Source organism: Hemitrygon akajei, chromosome 5 (assembly GCF_048418815.1).
Source record: "Hemitrygon akajei chromosome 5, sHemAka1.3, whole genome shotgun sequence".
In the NCBI taxonomy this organism is placed as follows: Eukaryota; Metazoa; Chordata; class Chondrichthyes; order Myliobatiformes; family Dasyatidae; genus Hemitrygon; species Hemitrygon akajei.
The window spans coordinates 6,892,585-6,909,553 of NC_133128.1; the positions used below are offsets into that span (position 1 = coordinate 6,892,585).

The 16,969-nt window shown below is 47.1% G+C and overlaps 1 protein-coding gene across 9 annotated transcripts in view; it reads right to left on the bottom strand.

The window, feature by feature from the left end:
* The window catches only part of robo1 (roundabout, axon guidance receptor, homolog 1 (Drosophila)), a 640,973-nt gene that overhangs the window by 40,591 nt on the left and 583,413 nt on the right, over positions 1 to 16,969 (bottom strand). For 6 of the 9 annotated variants that reach the window (XM_073044789.1, XM_073044790.1, XM_073044793.1 and 3 more), the window contains 5 exons: positions 16,441 to 16,641; positions 7,151 to 7,177; positions 3,398 to 3,440; positions 2,212 to 2,363; positions 92 to 427 (listed from right to left, as the gene is read on the bottom strand). In XM_073044789.1, the coding sequence (XP_072900890.1) occupies positions 92 to 427; positions 2,212 to 2,363; positions 3,398 to 3,440; positions 7,151 to 7,177; positions 16,441 to 16,641 (759 nt within the window). The remainder of the gene's footprint in view (positions 1 to 91; positions 428 to 2,211; positions 2,364 to 3,397; positions 3,441 to 7,150; positions 7,178 to 16,440; positions 16,642 to 16,969) is intronic. The other 3 variants (XM_073044786.1, XM_073044788.1, XM_073044787.1) reach the window with 3 other exon arrangements.

Consider the following 16,969-nt stretch of genomic DNA (forward strand, 5'->3'; position numbering starts at 1 on the left):
GTAAGGCTCCATGGTGTAAGGTGTAAAATGGTTGGGAACCCCAGCTCTACACCGTCCCTCCAATTCTGACCCCTATGTTTTATGATCTTACCCTTGTTGAGTTTGTTCTGTTCCATGATGTTGTACTGTAAGGGAGATATGTCTTGCTTGCTCTGGAGGGCTTGTTTCCAGTGCTTGTCATTCATGTCCATGCCACTGCTGTTCATGTTGTTTCCCAGGGTGGTCTGGATGAGTTGCGTGGTGGCATATGGGGTGGGCTGTGCCGTCTGGTTCACACACCGGCCCTCTTTCAGGTTGGGGCTGTTGAAGGTCTTCATTTCATTCATCTTATTGCTGAGGTCCATGTCACCATAAACGGCCGTCTCCGGGAGCATCAGGTTACTCTGCTTGTTATCCAGCTGGTTGTTGTAGTTTGCGATGCAGTCAGCTGGCCAGAGGGAGATGGAGAGAACCAGAGTGAGATTTAGAGAATCAGAATCAGGATAATATCACTAGTATGTGTCAGGAAATTCGTTGTTTTGCGGCAGCAGGACATTGCAACACAGAACAATAAAAATTAGATCAACGTTTTGAATGCAGGAGTTGGGATGTTATGTTGAAGTTTCACAGGAGGTCTAATTTGGAGTACTCTGTGCAGTTCTGGTCACCTACCTACAGGAAAGATGCCAATAATTGAAAAACTACAGGGAAAATTTACAAGCATGTTGTCAGTATTTGAAGACGTGAGTTATAGGGAAAGGTTAAGTTCGGGCTTTATTCCCTGGGGCACAGGAGAGTGAGGGGAGATTTGATAAAGGTATACACTACAATGAGGAGCATAGACAGTGTAAATGTGAGCAGTCTATCTCCACTGAGGTTGAATGAGACTAAATCACGAGGTCATGGGTTAAAGGTGAATGTTAAGGGGGTGATTCTTCACTCTGAGAACAGTGTGAGTGTGGAATGAGCTGCCAGCAGAAGTGGTGGATACAGGTTTGAGTTCAACATTTAACAGAAGTTTTGATAGGTACAAGGACAGAAGGGGTGGGAGGGCTTTAAACCAGGCAGGTAGATGCGTCAGGATAGAATAATACATGGTATGGCCTAGATGAGCCAAAAGGCCTCTTTCTGTGCTATAGTGTTCTGTGTCTCGAGGAGTCTGTACTGTACTGTGGTGTTCTGTGTCTCGATGGGTCAGTACCCATGGTGCATTTTACAATGACCAATTCACTTCTCCAGTCTGTCCTCATATCTATAGTGGGAAGTGAACAGTTGACAGTTTGAGCTGTGACCCTTCATCCGGGAAGTGTGGAGGGAAACAACCCAAATGGAAGACTGGTGGAAGAACACGAATATCTTCTGCTCCCTGTCCAGTGCAATCATATCCTTCTGACAGAGTGCCAAGCAGAACTGCACACAGCACTCCAGCTGTAGCTCTGCTTCCAGACATGTATTGACAAAGTCAAGATCATCAGACCATGAGACACAGGAGTAGAAAGCGACTATTCAACCCATCGAACCTACTCTGCATTTCATCAATTCCTTCTCAACCCCATTCTCCTGTCTTCTTCCCATAACCTTTCACACCTTGTCTCATCAATACCCTAGCAACATCTGCCTTAAATGCACAGTGACTTAACCTCCTCTGCCACCTTTCAGCATTCGATAGGTTTCAATGAGATCCACCAGTGTTATTAGTGGGATCGGCTTAAAGATGCCCTGCCATGAAATTTCCCAGTTCATTCCCATGAATCTCACCTCCTGTAGAGGGCACGGCACTTGAAAGGCCTAAACAGAGTGGATGTGGAAAGATGTTTCTGATAGCAGATGAGTCTCGGACCAGAGGGCACAGCCTCAGGATAGAGGGACGTCCGTTTAAAACAAAGAAGAGAAGGAAGTTCTTTCACCATGGGTGGTGAATCTGTGGAATTCATTGCCACAGGCAGCTGTGGAGACCAAGTCATTGAGTATGTTTAAAGCAGAGCTTGTTAGGTTCTTGATTAGTCAGGGTGTCAAAGGTTACAAGAAGAAGGCAGGAGAATGGGTTTAAGGGGATAATAAATCAGCCATGATGGAATGGCGGATCAGACTCAATATGCCTAATGGCCTAATTCTGCTCCTCTGCCTTGTGGTCATTAAACTCCAGCCCATCGAGAAAGCTGGAAGAGAGGCCACCACGTGCATTAAATTCCTGCTCATTAGCGAAGAGCATGGGTGCTGAGTGAACCACACCTGGCCGGCTGTAGGTGGTAAGGTTGCTGTCGCTGTTCCCGTGTGTAGAGGTACAGCAGTTGATGCTACAGTCATTGTGTTCGGTTCCTGTGTTGGGCCACGTGTCTGCCAACCACGGCTGGTTCGAATCTCCAATGTTTAGCAAACCTGGTCTGGTGCAGAGCACAAACAAAATGAGATGTAGTTTATCACAAGTATTAGAGATCAAAGTGTTTGAGTGCTTTGGTCCTGGTCACTCAGTCTGACACAAGACACACAAAATTCTGCAGGCACTGAGCACATCATGCAGCATCAATGGAGAGGAATAAATAGCCTATGTTTTGGACTGATACCCTTCACCAGGACAGGAAAGGAAGGGGGAAGAACCTGGAATGCGGAAGTGGGGATAAGGGGGAGGAGTACAAAATGACAGGTGGGGGAGATGAGAGAAGCTGGGAGAAATTAGGTGGAAGAGGTAAAGGGCTGGAGCAGATGAAATCTGATTGGAGAGGACAGTAGACTAGAGGAACTGGAGAGAGAAGATGGGTAGGGCATGAGGAGGAGAGATCAACATTTTGGACCAATATCCCTCATCAGGACTGGAAAGGAAGGGGGCAGAATCCTGAATAAGAAGGTGTGGAAGGATGAGAGGTGACTCGATAGATGTGCACAAAATGATAAGAAGCACAGATCAAATGTACAGCCAAAAACCTTTCTCCCAGGGCAGAAGTGGCTAATACAGGGGAGCATAATTTTAAGGTGATTGCTAGAAAGTATAGGGGAGGGTGTCAGAGTTAAGTTTTTTTACACAGAGAGTTTGAAATGCTTGGAATGTACTGCCAAGGGTGATGATAGAGGGAAAAATATTATGGACATATAAGAATGGGCAGGGATGAGGGAAAAATAGAGTGCTATATAGGAGGGAAGGGTCAGATTGATCTTTGACCAGGTCAAAAGGTCAGTACAACCTTGTGGGCTGAAGGGCCTGTATTGTGCTGTAATGTTCTGTGTACGTTTGTCAGATGTGCAATTTAATTATATGATGGGAACTCGTTTGTATGTATGGGTGTCCGGAAGTCGCACATTCTCAACCTGGGGCAGCCGAGAATCCCCCAATTGATTGAAACCTGAAGCTCTGACCAAGGTGTACTGGGTTCTAACAGTCTCATTCCCCCGCCATGTTCCTCCTTCCCAGACAGCAGCTTACCTCGCTCCGCTGCTCACGGTTTCTCCCCCTCTCTGATAAGCCACTGCAATTAAACACAAATATTTCTTGTTACTTATCACCCAGATAAGTACCCAGGGGAATTTGCATCACTCGACACATAGATGCAAATTCCATATCCCTCAAATTCCCAGTTGTTCCTCCCCCGTGATATTTCCCTCGGGATAGCTTTCAGGAAATTTATGCCTCCCACCATTCCCCTACCTTGTTATGGTGAGACAGTTTACTATTTCTCCCAAATACTTCCCACATGGTCCAAGCGGATTTTGGGGACAAGCAGTCTTATTCCCTATCAGCAACCTCTCTGGAGAAGTCATATGGAACCACATGCATTGCCGGTGAATCAGTACCTGATGTCCTAAAGCCCGTCTGCCATCTACAAAGTACATGGGAACATGGAAGAGTTTAGCTCAGTACAGGACCTACGACCCACGATGTTGAGCCAAACTTGTAACCTCCTCTGAGTTCAATGTAACTCTTCCCTCACACATTTTGTTTTCATCCATGTGTCTATCTAAGAGTCTCTTAAATGTCCCAATGCATCCAGCACAATCACCACCCCTGCAGGGCATTTCATACACCTACCACTCTCTGTGTAAAGTCATCTCTCGTCCTCCTTCATTCCAAAGTGAGAAGCCTTTGCTCACTCAACCTTTCCTCACTAAGACGTACAAACAAGCTGGATGAACTCAGCAGGTCGGGCAGGATCTGTTGAAACGAGCAGTCAACGTTTCGGGCCGAGACCCTTTGTCAGGACTGCCTGCTCTCTAATCCAGGCATCCTCCTATAAAGAGGTGACCAGAACAGAACTGTGCACTTGTTGCTAAGTGTGTTCCAGTCCAAACTACTCTCACAGAGCACAGATGGAACTTTGACCATTGAATGTAGAACAGCACAGCATGTGCACAACTCCTATCCTGAACACTTTTGGAATGAGAGTGGAAACTGGCGCACCTGGATGAAGCCCATGCAGTTATGAGGAAAATGGATAAAGTCTTTACAGAGAGTGGTGGGAACTGAACCGCAATTGTGATCATCGCTTCTGAAAATCATTATAGAACATAGAACATTACAGCACACGCCCTTTGGCCCATGATATTGAGCTGATCTCTTAACTCCTCTGAGGTTAACCTAACCTTTCCTTCCTATGTAGCTCTCCATTTTTCTATCAGTCCAACAAGAGTTTTATAGAATTTAATCCCCTGACTAATGAAAGCCAACACACCACATAGCTTCTTAACCACCCTATCAACTTGCACCGCAATTCTGAGAGATCTATATATAGACTTGGACCCAAGATCCCTCCGTTTCTCCATACTGCCATTAACCCTGCACTCTGATTTTAAGTTCAATCTTTCAGAATGAATCACTTCACACTTTTCTCGGTTGAACTCCATCTGCCACTTCTCTGCCCAGCTCTGCATCCTCAATGTTCCTTTGTAACCTGCGACAACCTTCTGCATTATCCACAATCCCACCAAACTAATCTGCAAATTTACCAACCTGCTCTTGGTAAAGGGGTGTGGAGGATGTCAGAGGTAGGTCCTTTACACAGAGTGTGGTACAATCTGCCGAGGATGGTGGATGAGTCAGATATATTAGGGGGATATAAGAGACTTTTAGATAGGCAAATGGATGAATGAAAAACGTGGTAGGGAAGAGTTAGGTTGTTCTTAGGATAAATGAATAATCCAAAGGTTAGATAGAGTAGGTTGAAATGTTTGCACATTATTGACCACAGGACCTCTACTGTGAGACACTATTCTATGTTGTGTTTTTCCTTCAGTGAAAGGCCTCGGATCAATGCCCTCTTGCTGTCTTTCTTTTATTTCAGGTTTTCAGCATCTGCACTATTTAGTTCCTTGTTACAACACTGTAATTAATGCCCTTTCCTCGCTCTGTTTCAGCCTCAAAAAAGCGGCATCCATCATTAAGGGCCCCCATCACCCAGGACATGCTCTCTCCTCATTGCTACCAACAAGGAGGAAATACAAGAGCCTGAAGACACACGCTCAATGTTTCAGGAACAGCTTCTTCCCCTTCACCATCAGATTTGTGAATGGACAATAAACTCATTAACACTAGCTCATGTTTTTCCCTCTCTTCTTGCACTGCCACTTTTGTTCAATTTTCTTTTTTTTATATTTATTATAATTGATGGATTTATTACTATGTATTGCAATACTACAGAACAACAAATTTCAAATCAAATACCAGTAATATTAAACCTGATTTTGATTCTAAGATGCCCACATTGTTATCCAGTCACCACTGGTTTCCATCTCCTTGCATCTCCCCAGTCCTTGTCCTTCACCACACCTATTATGCCCTGTTTCTCTTTGCCTACCTCTGAAATAAAGTCCATTGTTGTGAAACCTTACTCTCTTTCTCGAAGGACACTTCTTTCTCACAGGCGAGAATGTGCTGCTTCACATCAGATAGCAAACATATTTTCTTTTGCTTTCTGATGTACTCATTAGACTAAAATAATAACATCTCTCTCAAAATCCCTTCAATGCATCAAATAACACAAGACCTTTATTTATTTACAGATGCAGCACAGGACAGGCTGTTCCAGCCGGACAAGCCACGCCACCCAACACCTCACCTATTTAACACTAGCATTTACAATGAACAATTAATATACTAACTGTTACATCTTTGGATTGTGGATGGAAACCGGAGGAAACCCACATGGTTCACGGGGAGAATGTAGAAACTGCTTCCAAATAATGCCAGAATTGAACTCCAAACTCTGTCAGCTAGAGCTGTAATCTCATTGTGCTGTTGTGTCACCATGGTGCCCGGTATCCATCACAGGATCACAGCAGAGAGAGGGGCAGAGCACACTGAAACAGTGGCAATACAGTGGACAAGTACAAAGGTTCAAACAGTAGTTCTTTTGGAAAATTGTGATGGTGAAAATGTCCTTCTTCTGTGCAGCCTGATTCCAATAGCAGGCCATTCACCCCCTGACTGTCCTTCAAAAACACAGAGCTGGAGAAACACTAAAATTCCAAGTGCTTTGGTATGTCACCAAAGACTGGCAAATTTCTACAGATGCACCATGGAGAGCATTCTAACTGGTTGCATCTCTGTCTGGTGTGGATGGGCCACTGCACTGGATTGGAAAAAGCTGCAGAAAGTTGTAAACTCAGCCTGATTCATCATGAGCACTGGTCTCCCCAGCATCTAGGGCATTTTCAAAAGGCCATGCTTCAAGAAGGTGGCAATCATTATTAAAGAGCTCCACCACCCAGGGGATGCCATTTTACCCTCAGGGAGGAGTTACAGGAGCCTGAGGACACACACTCAGCATAATAGGAACAGCTTCTTCCCCTCCACCATCAGATTTCTGAATGGTCTATGAACTCATGCACTTTTTTTCCTCTTTTGGGATAACCTATTTATTTATTATTGTAACTTATAGTATATTTTATGTATTAGAATATACTGCTGCCACAAACAACATATTTCACGGTATACTGTATGTCAATAATAATAAACTTAATTCTGATTTATTTGACCAAGCTCCCATGAGGGAGTCTGACCAACTAAGACCCACCAATATTTTTGTCGCACCATCATCGTGCTTTGGGCAACTGGAGCAAGGGTTTGGCTATCAAAAGCGTGGGGTGCGTCCTCAGACTCCGGGGGTGGGGGCAGGAATGGAAGGAAGGGGGAAGTCACAAACACCACAGTGCATGCAGGAAGGTGGCGCACGGGGATATTTACCTGTTGGTGTAAAGGTGAAAGAAGGGACTGAAAGAAAGAAGCAAAAGAGAGGTTATCAGACGGCAGAGAGCAAGGAGAACAGACCCACAAATCACCGGCTGTAAGATCAGTTACCGAGAAAGACTGTCAGCCCTGTCCATGTCTCTTTAACAGCAAACCTATTCACCCTGAGTTCAAAGTAAATTTATTATCAAAGTACATGTACGTCACCATATACAACCCTGAGATTCATTTTCCTGTGGGCATTCACAGTAAATTACAAAGAAACACAATAGAATCAATGAAAGACCTCAACCAACATGACAAACACCCAAAGACAACAAACTGTGCAAATACAAAGAGGAGAAAAAAGAAATACAAATAATAAATAAATAAGGAATAATATCAAGATCATGAGATGAAGAGTCCTTGAAAATTAGTCCATTGATTGTGGGAACAGCTCAGTGATGGAACAAGTGAAGTTATCCCCCTGGTTCAAGAGCTTGATAGTTGAGGGGTAAAAACTGTTTCTGAACCTGTAGGTTTGGGTCCCAAGGCTCCTGTATCTCCTTCCATATAAAGACCAGAGGGTGGTCTGGGTATGGAAAAATCTGCCAGAGGGAAGCGGTTGAGGCAGGTACATTAACAATATTCACCAGATACTTGGACAGGTACATCAACAGGTTTAGAGGGTGGGCAGATGGAACTAGCTCAGGTGGAAATCTTGGCCAGCAAGGTCCAGTTGGATGGAAGGTCCAACTTCCATTCTGTGTAACTTAGTGACCTTCTCTCTCCTCTACCTCCTTTACCATCCTTCTCCCAATGAAGCCACATAGAACTTTGTGACTCTCCCTCTCCACTCCAGCTAACTCTCTCCCCACCTTTCTCCCAATGAAGCCACAATTGTTTTGTGATCATATCAAACATCCAAGATTCCACTGTCTTGCTCTATTTTTCCCCATGCCCTTCCATGAATTAATGGCTTGTGGCCAAGTACATGGACGATGTGAAGATAGGTAGAGGAGCAGGTGATGTTGAGGAAGCAGGGAGTTTGCAGGACTCGGACAGATTTTAGGAAGTCTATGTTCGTGCATGTTGGTAGAAGGAAGAGAGAAGCTGCCTGGACTAGAGGGCATGTCTTACAAAGATACGTTGAGTGAGCTAGGGTTTTCTCTTTGGAGGGAAGGAGGATGATAGGTAACGTGATAGAGGTGTACAGCTAGAGACTTTTTTCCAAGAATGGAAATGACTAACATAAGGGGGCCGTAATTTTGAGGTGATTGGTGGAAAATATCTGGGGGAATACAACTGGTAAGTTTTTTTACACAGAGGGTGGTGGGTGCATGGAATGCCCTTCCAAGGGTGGTGGTAGAGGCAGAAACATTAGGGGCATTTAAGAGACTCTTAGAGAGGTACATGGAAGCTAGAAAAATGGAGGACTGTGTAGGTGGCAATGATTAGATTGATCTTAGAATAGGTTAAAAGGTCGGCACAACATTGTGGGCCAAAGGGCCTGTACTGTGCTGTGACATTTTATGTTTTACATTCTGTGTTCTAGAAGGGTATATGCCAAATGCAGGGAAATGGGACCAGCTCAGCAAGGCACCTATGTTAGCATGGACAAGATGGGTAGAAGGGCCTACACTACTCCTACAGTAAACCTTCAAAAAATCTCAGGTGGTTGAGTGGTGTCACAACAACAACCTTGCACCTAATGTCAATAAGACCAAGGAATTGTTTGTGGACATTCGGAAAGGGAAGTTGAGGGAACACGCACCAGTCCTCATCAAGGGGTCAGCAGTGGAAAGGGTGAGCAGTTTCAAGTTCTTGGGGGTCAACATCTCTGAGGATCTATGCTGGGTCCAACATTTTGAAGCAATTATATAGAAGGCACGCCAGCGGCTGTATTTCAGGAGATTTAGCATGTCACCGACAACTCCAGCAAATTTCTGCAGATGCACAGTGGAGAGCATTCAGAGTGGTTGCATCACCATTTGATATAGAGGGGCCACTGCACAGGATTGGGAAATTCTACAGAGGATTGTAAACTCAGCCAGCTCCATCACAGGCACTAGCCTCTCCAGAATCCAGGACAGCTTCAAAATGCAATGCCTCAAAAAGGTGACACCCTTCATTAAGGATCTCCATCACCCTGGAGGTGCCCTCTTCTCAATGCCTCCATCATCGAGGAGGTACAGGAGCTTGAAGACCACAATCTCCGCTTTTCAGGAACATTTCTTCCTCTCCACCATTAGATTGATTTTGATTCTGTATCATAAAGAGAGCTACAGGGTAATTCAAGGACAGAAGTACAAACCCTATGCAAATGCCCAGTAAATCGAACCTTCCTGTGAAAACCTACACCCATCCATTTGACCCATTTACAAGGGTGGGAGGGGTGTAGGGGTGCATGGTCCGAGGCTGAGAGGAGTCAATGTCCATGTATATATGGAGCATGAGAGGTTGCAGCCCCTAATCGAATACCTGAAGGGGCTGCTCTTCAGCTTCTGGTTGCAATTCAGCCCTGCTCCTGTGCCCAGGTGTCTTCGGAGAAGGAGCATGTGGTCCCAATGGGTACAGTGAGGGAGATCTGAGAACGGTGCCCCCTCCCAGGGAATTGGATGCTTTGTAGATGCTTGCAACCGTATTTCAATTTGAAATGGTATATACTTTTGAAAATTCCTGATCATTGTGTGTATTAGGGTGGCAAAAGCTTCTGTAGGTCCAGGTTTGGGCAGTGGGACAAGGCAACATAGCAGTTTGGCATGGACTAGATGGGCTGAAGGGTCTGTTTCTGTGCTGTAGTACTCTGTGACTATTCCCCATGCCCCATACCAGCTGTTTAATGCCACAGTGTGAATATAACCCAACCCTGCTACACCATCAACAGTGACTCAGTCTCCCGAGCACCGCGGCCTTTCTTGGTTGTCTCCCATGGCCAGGAGCCCAGTTTGATTCTCCAACTGAGCTGAGAGGCCACAGACCTCATTAACCAGCTCCCTTTGTTAGCCGTCCTCCAAGCCCCCTCTCAGAGCGTGACAGCGTATTTATCAAAAGAAACAACAAAACAGTAACCATAGTTACACGATTTCCAGGAGGACTGGGAAAGCAGAACGCACTAAAGAATTCTAAAACATGGTGGGGGTTGGAGGCGAGAGACAAAGAGATTGCCCTGCACAGGTACGAGTGGGAAACAATTAACGATGTATCTGCAAAGAGAGAGACTGGAGCAGTCAGCTCCAGGGAATGGAAAAGCCACAAGAAGTGGTGAATGCAGCCCAGTCCATCACAGCAAAAACCCTTCTCCACCAATGAGCGTATCTGTAAGGAGCACTGTTGCAAGAAAGCAGCATCCATCATAAAGAAACCCCACCACCTTGGCCATGCTCTCTTCTTGCTGCTGCCATCAGGAAGGAGGCACAGGGGCCTCAGGTTCCACACCAGCAGGTTCAGGAACAGTTATTACCCCTTAAGCATCAGGCTTCTGAACCAGCGTGGATAATTACACACACATCAACACTGAACTGATTCCACAATCTACAGACTCACTTTCCAGACTCTGCAATTCACATTCTCAGTATTATTTACAATTCTACAATTCTTCTACAGTATTCTACAATTCTTCACTTATCTTCTCAAAATTATTTATTACTTATTTATTATTTTGTATTTGCACAGTTTGTTTTCTTTTGCACATTTTGCACAAGTTTGTCCATCTTTGTATGTAGTTTTTCCAATGATTCTATTGTGTTTCTTTGTATTTACTGTAAATGCCTGCAAGAAAATGAATCTCATGGTAATGTATATGTACGTTGATAATAGATTTATTTTGAACATTGCGGACCAGCAGTCTGACGCTTCTGAACTCAGGTGACACTGAGCAGAGTGAGAGGAGGTCAAGGTTCACAGGAAAGGAGGACAAATCTCCGCCGGCTGGCCTGCGCTCTGACAATGGGCCTAGGCAGGTCACTCACTCAGGTGTGGGTCTAGTTACACAAATGAAGAGCCTCGATTATTATGGCTATTTTATCGAGGCAGTGATAAACTGCCTACTATTGGGAATAGCTTCCTTCTTCCTTCATATTTAAATCTATCCTAACCTATGTCTATAAGGCGACATCCATCATTAAGGATCTTCACCACCCATGCAATGCCCCTTCTCATTGCTACCACCAGGGAAGAGGTACAAGAGCCTGAAGACCCACACTCACTGTTTTAGGAACAGCTCCTTTCCCTCCACGATCAGGTTTCTGAATGGACATTGAACCCATGAACACTATCTCAGTATTTATTCTCTTTTTGCACTACTTTTTAAAATTCTTTCTTATATAGTGATATTAGTTTTTCACATTTTACCACAAAACAACAAAATACACAACATACAGTAGTATGTCTGTGATAATAAACCTGATTCTGATTCAGATTCTGATCTCCTCTCAGCCTCTTTTACTCCAAACAAGATGCTGGAGGAACTCAACAGGTCAGCCAGCCTTTGTGGAGAGAATTAGACCGTCGAGGTTCTCAATTCCTCTCGACTGCAAGATATAGGGGAGGCAGGCAGCATAAAGAGGTGGAAGGAGGATGTGGAGTAAGATTTTCCACTCTAGGTCTCCTCAAATGAGAGGTATAGATAGAGTGAAATCTATTCAATTATTTTTTCCCACAGTTGGGAAACAACTGGATGCCAAAGGGTTAAGTTTAGATACAAAAGACAGAATCAGAACTCAATGGACAACTTTTGATTCACAAAGAGAAATCAATATGTGGAATGAGCTGCCAGAGGAAATGATTCAGGCAGGAACATCAACAAACTTTTTTCTATAGGTCACATGCCAACTGCCGCCAAATGAGACTATCTCGGTTGGGACGTTGCTGGCATGGACCAGTTGGGCCAAAGGGCCTGTTTCCATGGTGTATTACTCTGATAATCAATGGGGCTCAGAGGGATAATAAATCAAACATAATGGCATGGCAGGAAGACTTGATGGGCTGAATGGCTGAATTCGGCTCCTTTGTCTTTGATGAAGCACAAACAGAAGGAACTGAAGTTCATACTGTGCACAGCAGTGTCCCAGTCCTCGTGGGGAACTGCAGAGTGTGGTTCTTGATCCCATCTCCGTACATCACCCCAGGGGTGCAAGGAACGTTGTCCAATAGGACGTTACAATTACACACACATACTATCAGTCACACGCACATGGACAATCACACACACGGAGACTCACAGAAAAACATGCACATGGGCGTGTGCACACACACACTCACCAAGGGCTGTGCATTTGCTGTGGCCTCGGTGTGTGATTAACAAGACCTTTAGCCAAGGAGGCTCCTAAAGCACCACCCAAAACCTGAGACCTCCAGAAGGATGAAGGCAGTGGAAAAATGGGGACACCACCATCAGCAGGTCCCACTGGGAGTTGCACACCATTCTGACTTAGAATGATGTTTCACTGTCACTCTGCCTAGATGCAGGACTTCACAACTGTGGGGAACCATCACAGTCTCATCACACAAAGCAAGCATGACAAGGGTTAGGTACAGAGTGAGGCTCCCTCTACACTGTCCCACCACACACTCCCAGGGCAGGGACAGTTAGATACAGAGTGAAGCTCCCTCTACACTGTCCCATCACACACTCCCAGGGCAGGGACAGTTAGATACAGAGTGAAGCTCCCTCTACACTGTCCCATCACACACTCCCAGGGCAGGGACAGTTAGATACAGAGTGAAGCTCCCTCTACACTGTCCCATCACACACTCCCAGGGCAGGGACAGTTAGATACAGAGTGAAGCTCCCTCTACACTGTCCCATCACACACTCCCAGGGCAGGGACAGTTAGATACAGAGTGAAGCTCCCTCTACACTGTCCCATCACACACTCCCAGGGCAGGGACAGTTAGATACAGAGTGAAGCTCCCTCTACACTGTCCCATCACACACTCCCAGGGCAGGGACAGTTAGATACAGAGTGAAGCTCCCTCTACACTGTCCCATCACACACTCCCAGGGCAGGGACAGTTAGATACAGAGTGAAGCTCCCTCTACACTGTCCCATCACACACTCCCAGGGCAGGGACAGTTAGATACAGAGTGAAGCTCCCTCTACACTGTCCCATCACACACTCCCAGAGCAGGGACAGTTAGATACAGAGTGAAGCTCCCTCTACACTGTCCCATCACACACTCCCAGGGCAGGGACAGTTAGATACAGAGTGAAGCTCCCTCTACACTGTCCCATCACACACTCCCAGGGCAGGGACAGTTAGATACAGAGTGAAGCTCCCTCTACACTGTCCCATCACACACTCCCAGGGCAGGGACAGTTAGATACAGAGTGAAGCTCCCTCTACACTGTCCCATCACACACTCCCAGGGCAGGGACAGTTAGATACAGAGTGAAGCTCCCTCTACACTGTCCCATCACACACTCCCAGGGCAGGGACAGTTAGATACAGGGTGAAGCTCCCTCTACACTGTCCCATCACACACTCCCAGGGCAGGGACAGTTAGATACAGAGTGAAGCTCCCTCTACACTGTCCCATCACACACTCCCAGGGCAGGGACAGTTAGATACAGAGTGAAGCTCCCTCTACACTGTCCCATCACACACGCCCAGGGCAGGGACAGTTAGATACAGAGTGAAGCTCCCTCTACACTGTCCCATCACACACGCCCAGGGCAGGGACAGTTAGATACAGAGTGAAGCTCCCTCTACACTGTCCCATCACACACGCCCAGGGCAGGGACAGTTAGATACAGAGTGAAGCTCCCTCTACACTGTCCCATCACACACGCCCAGGGCAGTGACAGTTAGATATAGAGTGAAGCTCCCTCTACACTGTCCCATCACACACTCCCAGGGCAGGGACAGTTAGATACAGAGTGAAGCTCCCTCTACACTGTCCCATCACACACGCCCAGGGCAGTGACAGTTAGATATAGAGTGAAGCTCCCTCTACACTGTCCCATCACACACTCCCAGGACAGGGACAGTATTTGTATATGGTCATCCAGTAAGGAAGGGGGCATGGAGGGATGAGGATGTCCTAGTCAACTTGCTCCTGGGGCTGGCGAAATCCACCATCCGAGGGTCTTGGAAACGGGTGGCGGGAGGATCTCCCCGGGCAGACTGCCTGGCAATGTTTAGAGGGTATGTTCGTGCCCGGGTAAATATTGAAAAAGAACCCGCGCAGTCCACGGCGACCTTACAGGAGTTTCGAGACCGTTGGGCTCCGCAGGGTGTAAATGCCATCGTGGATTGAGATGGCAACATTTTGGTGTAATGTCTATTGTCTATTTCTGGTTTAGTAATTGTGTTTGCCACTGTTTTGTATATATTGTATAGCACCGATATTTGTAATAAAGGATTTTGTTTAAAAAAAAGGACAGGCACAGTTAGATACAGAGTGAAGCTCCCTCTACACTGTCCCATCACACACTCCCAGGGCAGGGACAGTCAGATACAGAGTGAAGCTCCCTCTACACTGTCCCACCAGACACTCCCAGGGAAGGGACAGTCAGATACAGAGTGAATCTCCCTCTACACTGTCCCATCACACACTCCCAGGGCAGGGACAGTTAGATACAGAGTGAAGCTCCCTCTACACTGTCCCATCACACACTCCCAGGACAGGGACAGTTAGATACAGAGTGAAGCTCCCTCTACACTGTCCCATCACACACCCCCAGGGCAGGGACGGTTAGATACAGAGTGAAGCTCCCTCTACACTGTCCCATCACACACTCCCAGGGCAGGGACGGTTAGATACAGAGTGAAGCTCCCTCTACACTGTCCCATCACACACTCCCAGGGCAGGGACAGTTAGATACAGAGTGAAGCTCCCTCTACACTGTCCCATCACACACTCCCAGGGCAGGGACAGTCAAATACAGAGTGAAACTCCCTCTACACTGTCCCATCACACACTCCCAGGGCAGGGACAGTCAGATACAGAGTGAAGCTCCCTCTACCCTGTCCCATCACACACTCCCAGGACAGGGACAGTTAGATACAGAGTGAAGCTCCCTCTACACTGTCCCATCACACACTCCCAGGACAGGGACGGTTAGATACAGAGTGAAGCTCCCTCTACACTGTCCCACCACACACTCCCAGGGCAGGGACGGTTAGATACAGAGTGAAGCTCCCTCTACACTGTCCCACCACACACTCCCAGGGCAGGGACGGTTAGATACAGAGTGAAGCTCCCTCTACACTGTCCCATCACACACTCCCAGGACAGGGACGGTTAGATACAGAGTGAAGCTCCCTCTACACTGTCCCATCACACACTCCCAGGGCAGGGACGGTTAGATACAGAGTGAAGCTCCCTCTACACTGTCCCATCACACACTCCCAGGGCAGGGACGGTTAGATACAGAGTGAAGCTCCCTCTACACTGTCCCATCACACACTCCCAGGGCAGGGACAGTCAGATACAGAGTGAAACTCCCTCTACACTGTCCCATCACACACTCCCAGGGAGGGACAGTTAGATACAGAGTGAAACTCCCTCTACACTGTCCCATCACACACTCCCAGGGCAGGGACAGTTAGATACAGAGTGAAGCTCCCTCTACACTGTCCCATCACACACTCCCAGGACAGGGACAGTCAGATACAGAGTGAAGCTCTCTCTACACTGTCCCATCACACACTCCCAGGGCAGGGACAGTCAGATACAGAGTGAAGCTCCCTCTACACTGTCCCATCACACACTCCCAGGCAGGGACAGTCAGATACAGAGTGAAACTCCCTCTACACTGTCCCATCACACACTCCCAGGCAGGGACAGTCAGATACAGAGTGAAGCTCCCTCTACACTGTCCCATCACACACTCCCGGGGCAGGGACAGTCAGATACAGAGTGAAGCTCCCTCTACACTGTCCCATCACACACTCCCAGGGCAGGGACAGTCAGACACAGAGTGAAGCTCCCTCTACACTGTCCCATCACACACTCCCAGGGCAGGGACAGTCAGACACAGAGTGAAGCTCCCTCTACACTGTCCCATCACACACTCCCAGGACAGGGACAGTCAGACACAGAGTGAAGCTCCCTCTACACTGTCCCATCACACACTCCCAGGGCAGGGACAGTCAGACACAGAGTGAAGCTCCCTCTACACTGTCCCATCACACACTCCCAGGGCAGGGACAGTCAGACACAGAGTGAAGCTCCCTCTACACTGTCCCATCACACACTCCCAGGGCAGGGACAGTCAGACACAGAGTGAAGCTCCCTCTACACTGTCCCATCACACACTCCCAGGGAGGGACAGATAGATGAGAAGATGGGAACACAACACCTTTCCTCATACCAGCGTAGCTGGTGGTTAGACCGGACCGCTTCTTCCTGTGTCGATACAGCCAGATACTGAAGACCATCAGGATAATCCAGCAAGCTGCGCCGATCCCCGCAATGAATGCCGGCTGCTTTACCACATCGGAGATCTGTTGTGCCAGGCTGACCTGTCCCTCGTGCTCCGGGGTCAGCCTCCCCAAGGAATCTGCAAAGAGAAGGAATCACCTGTGAGTGGCTTGGAAGCCTCAAGATGATCAGGGACTCTCTACAAAGCACCTGCTTACCCCTGGTCATCTCGCCCCAGCAGTTGCTGACAATCCACACGAGTTTTGCAGAGTCCTCTGCCCACATCCTGATTGGATGTCTCTCCGATCCCACACCGACCCGTCTGACCTCAACTCTACCCACAGCCGGTGTGAGGCTCGATTTAAACCCAAAGGCCATCTTTATACAAACGTTTGTAAATTCTTTATATTTTATATAATTTAGGGCGGCATGGTAGAACTTTATGGTACAGACGACACGGTTATGGT